The sequence below is a fragment of the Myotis davidii genome, unplaced genomic scaffold, assembly GCF_000327345.1.
Source record: "Myotis davidii unplaced genomic scaffold, ASM32734v1 scaffold534, whole genome shotgun sequence".
NCBI classification, from domain to species: domain Eukaryota; kingdom Metazoa; phylum Chordata; class Mammalia; order Chiroptera; family Vespertilionidae; genus Myotis; species Myotis davidii.
This window is the reverse complement of record NW_006286678.1, coordinates 5,164,126-5,174,079: the sequence shown is the minus strand read 5'-3', so window position 1 is coordinate 5,174,079 and position 9,954 is coordinate 5,164,126. Positions and strand designations below refer to the sequence as shown.

Here is a 9,954-nt window from a genome sequence, read left to right as displayed (position 1 = left end):
GCTTTCCGCGTGGTGACTTGGAGACTTAGGATCCTTCCGTCTAGTGACTCTGCCAGCTCTGTCCTCGGCCTCCGAGTCCTCCTCTGCATCTTCTGCATCAGGCCAGCCGATGAGAGAGGGAGGTGATGGAGATTGCTCCTGAGAAGCCTTTATGGGCCAGGTTTAAAAGTGGCATTCATCTCCACTTCCAGCACATTCCGTTGTCTAGAACTTAGTCACTTGGCCACAACTGCCTGCCAGGGAGACTAGGAAACGTAATCTAGATGTGTGCCCAGGAGGAAAATTAAATGAATTTGATGAATGTCTACTAATCTACCAAAATGCTTAACCTTCCTCATATTAAGCAAAATGTAAATTAAATTAAAACTCCAAGGTGCACCATTTTCCATCTACCAGATTGACAAAGATAAAAAGTTTGATAACAAGAAAACATATGTAATACTATATGTAATACTTTAAACCATTAAAAAAATGAAAAGAAAAGAAAAAGATTTCCACTCTGAAAAATAAACCGTTTGATAACACAATATAGAGAAATAGGCACTCCCATACAAGAGCGGGTTAGAAGGAGGATTGGTATGTCCTCTATGGAAATTTAGTAATAGTGTTTGCTGCTGGTGAAGGGAACTCAGTGACTGGGACACAAAAATAGGAGAGAGACTTATTTTTCACTATATACCATTTCACACTTTTTCAGTTTCATCATGGGCTTGTATTATCTGTTCAAAAATAATTGTTTAAAAAAATAAAAAGTATTCCTTCATAAAGTATGTGCCGGGCATATTCCTAAATGGTAGGTCACAACAGTAAGCAAGACAGTAACCCATGTTTAATTTACCCCCCAGTTCTCAACTTTTCCTATTGGTCCTCTTATTTCTATACTAGAGGCCCTATGCACGAAATTCATGCAAGGGGCTCAGCCCTTGCAGCCCCGGCTTTGTCCAGAAGGTCATCCAGAAGGTCGTTCGGCTGTCTGGTCTAATTAGCATATTACGCTTTTATTATTATAGATATTCAAATTGAAAAGTTTTTCTTCGTAAAATTACCAAGTTTCTCCTCATGGTCTTGGTTCTCATTCCTTCCATGTTAGTAAGTGATTAAGTTCTAAACATTCTTTTCCATTATTTCCCTTCAAATATCTTAAATTTCCATAACTGCACACAATCTAATTTTCAATCCCACAAGAAAAGACAACCATACATAGCAGTAGTGATGGTGGTGGTGGTGGTTTCAGTGCAGGAGGCTTATCCCTAAGAGGATGGAAGTAATTTCCTTTGAAATTAAATAATGCTGGCTACTATCTTCTTTTGTTTTACAGACTAATATTTGTATATCTGTTACTTCAAAGACCCAGTGAAAGCTAAACATTTTATCTTCCTGTAGAAAGTTATACTCTTTATAGAAATGAGGGAAGCAGAAAAGTCTAAAGAAGAAAAGAATCATCATCCCTAATCCCTCTTAGTTCAGGAGTTGAGAATGAAGCAAGGTCCAGATGTTTCTAGGAAAACCTGGCTTCATGGAGTCACGTTCTCTCAGGGACTCGCAACCAGCCAGCATCAGGTCCCCAGCCTTGTAAGCACCGAAACCTGAATTTTTCGGCACATGTTGTGAAGCCTCCTCTTAAGATAGACTGATATTAGCCAAGCTAAAAACTAAGTCCCTGAAAATGTTTCATTTATTATTGACTACAGGGCTTCCAGCATCAGCCCCACTTGATGGCCTCATATCATGCCACTTCTACCTGTGCATTCTTTGCCCCTGCCCTCAGGATCACCTGCCCTTCCCAGCACCACAGTGTCTTGAGCATCACACCTTTGCATATGCTGCTTCCTCAGCCTTCAGGCCAGTGCAGCCTCCTTAACCTCCAGGTTCCAGCCAGGGACCACGCCACCGTGCTCTCTCCAGGCTCCTCGTCAGGATGGCTGATTCCCATTAGCATTTTGTGTGTGCTCTTCTACCGGATAGCCTACTCTGTGTGTGCTCGACTCTCCTGCTCTCCATAAGCTCTTGGGGATAGGAAGTGTTTTCAGTTTCTCTCCTGCTCTGGACCTCCTGTCCTTGTCAGTGCTTTGCCGCCCCTCCCCATAGTCCTTCCTGGCTCCTGGTGCACCTTTGTGTTTTTCAGGTGCATCCCCAAACCACAAGTCTGCCTGACGACTTTTGACAAATTTGGGTGTAGCCAGTTCGAGTGTTTGCCACGACAGCTCACCTGCGACCAGGTCCGGGATCCTGTTTGTGACATGAACCACATGGAGCACAGCAATCTCTGCACTTTGTACCAGCGAGGGAAGAGCCTCTTGTACAAAGGCCCGTGCCAGGTACAGTTGTATAGCTCACAAGCCCAAGTCACAGAGATAAAATTGCTTTAACAGATGAAGACCACTCGAGGGTCTTCTATGAACCCTGTCCCATCCAGAGAACTCGGCCCTCTACTAAAAGGAACCATCCCCAGACGGCCTTTTCCTCCCAACTCCAGAGGACTTCCTTGCTAGTGTGTGTGCCTTTGCCCATCTAGTGAACCAGCGAGAAAAGAGAGTGGCTTCTTATAGGAAAAGAAGTTAAAGTTTCCCCCTTCGGCATGAGTCGGCCCATTTCCACTTTCCGTAGTTCTGTGGGCCCTCACTGGAAAACAAATCAGGAAGAATGGGCATTAAAACAACCAAGAAAAGAGTTCTTTTCCAAACACTCTTCCAATGAAGTCCCTGTCACATCACGGAAATTAATCGGAAGTTTCCTAAGACAGTGTCTTTTATATCAGTCTATCTCTGTGTCTTGTAAGGTTGTGGAACCTGTGTTCATGTTTTCATGTTTTCAGAATAACCTCAAAGACAACCCCCGAGGCTCCCACACACTGATCTGTGTGCCGGCCCTGCCCCGGGAATCCTCTGCCCACAGCCAGCTAACGCCTGGCGTGATCGCTTCTCATTTCCTTCTTCATTGTCAGGAGAATCCCTTCCTCAGTTTGTCTCCCAGAGAGCCTGTGCTCTGGTACCTGCTACATTGCATTCCCAGTCTTCTCTTCTCTTGTGCCCTCTTCCTGGCTATTTTTCTCTCACAGAGTCCTTACCTGCTAATGGATCTAGAGCAGTGGTTCTCAACCTTCCTCATGCCGCGACCCTTTAATACAGCTCCTCATGTTGTGGTGACCCCCAACCATAAAATTATTTTCGTTGCTACTTCATAACTGCAATTTTGCTACTGTTATGAATCGTAATGTAAATACCTGACATGCAGGATGTATTTTCATTGTTACAAATTGAACATAATTAAAGCATAGTGATTAATCACAAAAACAATATGTAATTATATATGTGTTTTCCAATGGTCTTAGGCAACCCCTATGAAAGGATTGTTCGACCCACAGGTTGAGAACCGCTGATCTAGATAGAGTCTCTCTGCCCCACGGATCTCTCCACTCTTCCTTCTCCTTATCCCGTACCCAAGTGTGAAATGATAAAGCCTCCATATTTGCATGAAGATTGATTTTGTTTTCTTCAAACGGACACTTCTGGAATGATAGAAGTCTGAGGGAGTGGGAGTTTTATCTCCTATCGATTCACACGAGTGAGCACCAAGTCCCAGAACGGCTGAGCACAGTCATCTCTTCAGTTCATTTTGGGACAGCCCGCTTGTCCCCCTCCACCATGTGGAGCCCACCTCAGGAGCTTAATTAAGAGGGTCCCCAGAAGTTATATCTGCATCTTTTCTCCTTCCTGAAAGTAGGGGGACCTACTATGGAGCCTCGGTTAGGAAACGTGCACCATACAGGTTTCCAGGCTAAGTGTGATTATTTGCCCTCAGCCCTTCTGCAGAGCCACGGAGCCCGTCTGTGGGCACAACGGGGAGACCTACAGTAGCGTGTGCGCAGCCTACTCGGACCGTGTGGCAGTCGATTACTATGGGCCCTGCCAGGCCGTCGGGGTCCTCTCAGAGCACAGTTCTGTCACGGAGTGCGCTGCTGTGAAGTGTCCTTCACTCTCCACAGCTGAGTGCAAACCCATCGTCCCACCCGGTATGTGGGGTGGGGCAGGGGTCGGATTGGGAAGCCTTGATTATCTGCCTCCTGACGGTGAATCCCTGAGGAGAGCATTACGAGCTTATTTAAAAATTTCAAAAAAAATCTTAACTCTACCTAATACTGATTAGGTGCATAACTCTGGGTTGACCTTAAAAAGCTGTGGATTACCTTAGACATCATCTGGTCCAGTGGTTTTAAAACAATATGTCAAGCAAAATCTCATACTGAACACCTATATGTAAACAGATAAAGCAGTATTTAATTACTAAAATTATGATTATTTGTTCAAATAATGTTTACTCTTAAAAATGTATATTACCATAAACGTTTTAAAACAATATGGCCATCTTTTGTCAAGCAAAATCTCATACTGAACACCTATATGTAAACAGATAAAGCAGTATTTAATTACTAAAATTATGATTATTTGTTCAAATGCATAATGTTTACTCTTAAAAATATATATTACCATAAACTTAAAGGACAAAGAATTAGTAATTAACGAATGAATAATTGAAGTAGTTTTGATGAACACAAACATTTGAAATTGAGAGAAGGCCTAACCCACATGGTCCAGGAGAAAAACAAAAGACAGCTGTTGTCTGCTGTAACCGGTTTGGCTCAGTGGATAGAGCATCTATGGACTCAAGGGTCCCAGGTTCGATTCCAGTCAAGGGCATGTACCTTGGCTGTGGGCACGTCTCCAGTGGGGGGTGTGCAGGAGGCAGCTGATCGATGTTTCTCGCTCATTGATGTTTATAACTCTCTATCTCTCTCCCTTCCTCTCTGTAAAAAAATCAATAAAAAATACATTTTTTAAAAAGACAGTTGTTGTCTTAAATTGGCCTTAGGATCCAATTTAGTTGTTTTAGTTGCATATAATGGAGGAAGTCGTGTAAAAAGACTATTCTAAGCGATAACAGTTTTCTTAAACAACTTCCCTTACCGTCTCTTACTCTTCAGTTAAACAGAGCAGTCAGAAGAGACTTTATCCCAAGTCAGAACAGATTAGTGCGCAGACCAGCAAGTCCATTGCTCCACCCATGAATTCATCAATTGTTTTTTGAGCTTCCACTATGTGCCATATACTCTTCTAGGCACTGGGGGCTCAGCAGTGAGAAAACCAAGCCTCCTTCCTCCTGGAGACCTTGTTCTGATATTCTGTTGGTTTTCTTTAACAGTTTAAAATCATTTTTAAAGTTATATTAGAGTTAAACACCCATGGAATCCCTGAAGTACCTGCCCCCTTGTTTTCAGGTAGAAATCAAAAGCCCAGGAGAGCACTTGCCCAGGGTCACAGTGAGGTTGAGGCGAGGCAGGTCTAGGCTCTGTGTCTCTCTGTGCTGCCTCGCACCACAGCACCTCCCCTGAGAAGTGGTAAAGGGTGGAGCGAGGATGGAGGAAGGATTTGGGTAAATGTGTAGATTGTAAGACCCCGGGTTGGTCAGGGACCTAAAGTGCAGTCATCAGGGAGGCCAGCTGTAACTCTCCTAGCACAAAGCGCAGGGTTGGTCCTGTCACCAACTGTTTTGTGTCCTTGGTTCTAATTCTGACCACAGATGGTACGGTTTCTGTTGCACAGGTGCTTGTTGCCCATTATGTGCTGGGATGTTAAGAGTTTTATTTGACAAAGAAAAACTGGATACAATTGCCAAGGTAAGTTGCTTTATATGCTGGGTGGAAACCTTACTGGTAAACCGCTGTAACCCTTCAGACCAGAGTATGTTGTCCCAGTTATAGATGAAGAGATTGATTAGCAGAGAAGCAGCTTGCCCGAGGCCGTTCAGTTTGTAAGCGGTGAAATGAGGGTTTGAACTCCAGCTGTCTGGCTCCCGATCCTGGGCTCCCTTCCTACACCCTGGCTGGGTGGCGACCTTGCTCCAGGCAGCACAGCCCGAGCCTTTCTGGGAAAGGTCCCCTCCTGGCACAGGAAGCAGGTTAGGGCTAGAGGCAAAACCAGGCGGCCAGAGACTGGTAGCTGCCAGATGGTCTCGGGGTTGCCTGCCCTCACGGTCCCATTCCCCTGTGGGCTGCTTCCAAAAGCAGCCACCATCCCGGATGTGAGAGTTTTGCCTCTTTTCTTTTTCTGTACCATCGCTTTTACTGCCCACTGTTAACAAATGAATCATTGAAGTACAGGTACACAAAGCAGGTGGAAACAGGGCTCCCAGACATGTAGCAGCCAGTACCTGTCACTGCCTCGAAAATTACCCCCATCTCCCCATTGTCCTCAGAACAGTCACTTTGAAACAGAGCTTCTGGTGCGAGTGCTTATTTTAGCTACAGAGCTCCCAGTCAGGCAAAACCTCATCGGCATCAACTTCAAATCCAGCTGCAGGGCCCTGCACTGACGGGTTCCTTGGCCAAAACAGCCCCTTGGCTTAGGCAGTAATGAGGAGTTCTTTTTTTCTGATAATAGAAATTTATTTTCTCTTTCTAGGTAACGAACAAAAAGCCAATAACGGTTCTGGACATACTTCAGAAAATCCGCATGCACGTGTCCGTCCCACAGTGTGACGTATTTGGATACTTCAGCATTGAATCCGAAATAGTGATCCTGATCATTCCTGTCGATCATTATCCCAAAGCTCTGCAGGTGGGGTTCAGCATACAGTTGTGCTGCATGTTGTCAACTTCAAGTTTGGTGGACTTGGCAGGGGGTGGGCACAGACCAGCATGGGGAGGATCAGGTGGTGAGTAGAGGAAAGGAGGCATTTCGGCAGGGCAGGAGGGAGCAGCTGGGCGGTGTCTGAGGGACAGAGCTGCACCCTCGAGCACTTTGCCAGGTGATGGGCCAGGTACACATTTGACAGCAGAATGCTGAGTCGGGGAGGGGAGAGCTTGAGATGCTGTCACTCTAAGTGTGGGCAGATGGAATGATCTGCTCATCCTACAGACAAGGCAGCTGGGCCCAGGGAGGCAAGGGAGTGGCAGGTCGCACGGTGACAAAGCAGAACAGACTCCTGTCTCCTGAGTCTGTGCTCCCACCCGGGGGAGAGGAGCTGGTCTTGTGGGCCAGGTGAACCTCACTCACATAGACCCCCAAGTTTCAGCATCAAAATAGTGAGGGCCCAAGCAAAGGGGGGAATACAAGCGGCCTCTAAACTGCCATCATTAGGAAGTTCGTTCAGCCTAATTACTTGCCTGTAATTGCTCCTTCAGCAATTAGATGTGTGAACAGGCATGAAAGTCCGTTCCCTGTGACTGTGTTTAACCATGAAAGCTAATGTCTGAACGTGGATAAGCAGTGACAGGATTGTGGAAAAAGAAGGGACAGTGGCATTGTGGATCCTTTCATTTCTGATTTGATTTCCATTGATGCTGTTATTATTTATGTAGTGAATTAAGACCATAATTAAATGTTACTTTGGCTAAGAAAAAGACAAAGTGAAAGCACATTCCCTGTGTTGGAGTAGATGTGGAATTTGACTTGACCTTTTCATGGGTTCTGTGGTTTTATATTAAGAGAATATGATTTTCCTCTCCCAGATTGAGGCCTGCAATAGAGAAGCCGAGAAGATCGAATCCCTTATCAACGCCGACAGCCCTACCCTGGCATCCCACGTCCCTCTCTCTGCCCTCATCATTTCTCAGGTGCAGGTCTCCAGCACCATGCCGTCAGCCGGTGTCCGGGCCGGAGCGCCCTTCCACTCTGGCCTCTTCCTCCTCGCTCTGGGCTTCGCCTTGCACACGGTCTAGACATAACTGACTGCCCATGAGACATGCAGAATGTTCCTCAGTCTAATTTCCTGCCTGCAGGTTCCAAGTTGGAGAGTGGCCAGGTCAAAGCATTCATCACCTCTGTTCACCACACAGTATTTTTTTTTTAATCTGCCAATATTAGTAGGGGTTTGGTTTGGTTTTTATAAATGTTCAAAAATTTTCCTCCAAATACTAATGAAAAGAGGATGTTTCTTCTGGTGGATCACTGCCTTCCAATTTACAGGTTGCTCATTAGGTGGGTCCCTCACTAAAATATGTTCAGTGTCACTGATGAATGACATTGTCACTTTTTAGAAAGATAACTCACTCGACTGTGGGCTTTGTATCACAGGAACTTCATTTTAGAGTTCCTGTCAGTGTTAAGGGCCCCTGGTGTTTGTGTTTGTTTACAGACAATAACCTACTCCGTGCAGAAGCTGGGGCACAGTGCAGAGCCCCTGCATTCAAGGATAGGATGGAGATAAAGCATCTTTGGAACTATCATTAGATCATCAGGCAGCCTTAACTTACAGCATTTAATTTAGGAACCCATCCATTGTGACCAGCAAAAGCAAGCTAACCAAATGGAATCAGTCTCAGTGGTTACAAGCATGTGTCTGTGACTTTGGTGAAAGGGAGGAGATCTATCGCATCAAAACATCTTGCATTGTGCATCTTTATGTTAACCAGATGTATATTCCATTCTCAGTATTCATCGAGGCAAAAAGTTTTTAAACATCAATCTTTAAACCAATTGCTGCTACTTAAATAATTGCCAAAAAATGAAATAATTAGTAGCTCATGTAAATAATACATGATTTTCCTATTTTATTATGAAGAAGGTGAATAGCCATATTTGTAAAGTGACAATCATGTGTACTAACCCAGTACTTTCCGTTTTGAAGACACATTTGCGTTTGTGGCATGCACAATGTAGATATGTGTTCTGTCTGACTTTCTTTTCTGATATAAAATTATAGAATTATGGTTTATATATTTAAAATGTCAATCTAAATGTTAAAATGTTGGCATGTTGTCTAAGAAATTGAATACTTTGAATGTTTCACAGTTTGAAATAAGCTATTCAGTGTAATACTTTTTTTGTATGCACATAAACTTAGATTTTACATGAAGTATTTTTTCAGTATTATATGTACCCTCGGAAATATATAAGGATATGCTTATTATACCAAAATGTTGTTTAAACGTGGGCACTTAAGCTTTCAGAATATCTCAATGCCAATGTAGCATGTTTGTTGCAATTCCTTTTTTTATATAAAGTCTTCAATGCAATATATTGGAAAACTTTTATATTTTAATAAAAATGATCTTTATATGGTTATGTGTGCACTTCCGGGCAACGTGGACATTTAAAATGAAGCCATTTCTCGCTCTGGGGTGAGCTGTGTCGCTTGCTCGGGACTCTACTGAGGACATGTTAACTGGGCCAGACTGGGTGCTGGCCTCCCCGGGGCCTGGGCCTCTCCCTCAGGGGTGGCTGGGGTCTGTTTCAGCTCCACTGTGGGAAGAAAGTCACACCTGCCAGCAACACTAATGACCTTGGCACAAAATCCATAGAAAACATATGTTCCTTCGTTTGATTTAATGAATGATTTTCCTTCAGCCACAGGCTCCTGGAAGTCACCCTCCCACACTCCCACAGGGGGCACTGTACACTGAGTGGCCAGATTATTATGACTGACCAGATTATTATGACCATCCCATCAGTACTGAATTGCACACTTCCAAAAATACTGAATATTGAAAACTTCCTAAGCAAATACTCTCAAGGTTTTATTATTATTTGCATAACTAATTCACTTCATTGTACTGATCGGGTGGTCATAACCATCTGGCCACTCAGTGTAGTTCTCAAAGGGACCTGAGGCTGTGCCCCGAGCCTTCCCCCTCTCTCAGCTGCTGAAGGGGCTTGAGGGAAGGGGAAGGAAGCAGAGGAAATTCCTCTCCCAACCCAACAATCCCGAAGATGAAGGGCTAGGGTCCACTTTGTCCCTCGAGGGAAACAGGCCCAGAGAGAAGTACTGGCCCAGTTCCCGCGGGGAGTAGGGCAGAGCCGACCCTGCAGCCAGGTCCGGACTTTCCCTGGCGCCGGCAGCTGGGCAGGGCGAGCGCTTCTCGGGGATGGAGCCGCCCTGCGGAGCACCCCACGCACAGGTGCACACGGGTCAGCTGCGGGGAGTAGGCTCGGCAGACGACAAGGCAGAGGCGTGCTG

The 9,954-nt window shown here is 44.9% G+C and overlaps 1 protein-coding gene across 1 annotated transcript in view; it reads left to right on the top strand.

Annotated features, from left to right (window-relative positions):
- Nucleotides 1-9,062, top strand: part of RECK (reversion inducing cysteine rich protein with kazal motifs) — a 64,082-nt gene extending 55,020 nt beyond the window's left edge. The window contains exons 17-21 of the mRNA XM_006758615.2: nucleotides 2,126-2,318; nucleotides 3,802-4,012; nucleotides 5,601-5,674; nucleotides 6,459-6,614; nucleotides 7,508-9,062. Of these exons, the coding sequence (XP_006758678.1) occupies nucleotides 2,126-2,318; nucleotides 3,802-4,012; nucleotides 5,601-5,674; nucleotides 6,459-6,614; nucleotides 7,508-7,717 (844 nt within the window). The 3' untranslated portion in view covers nucleotides 7,718-9,062. The remainder of the gene's footprint in view (nucleotides 1-2,125; nucleotides 2,319-3,801; nucleotides 4,013-5,600; nucleotides 5,675-6,458; nucleotides 6,615-7,507) is intronic.
- The last annotated feature ends 892 nt before the right edge of the window (nucleotides 9,063-9,954 follow it).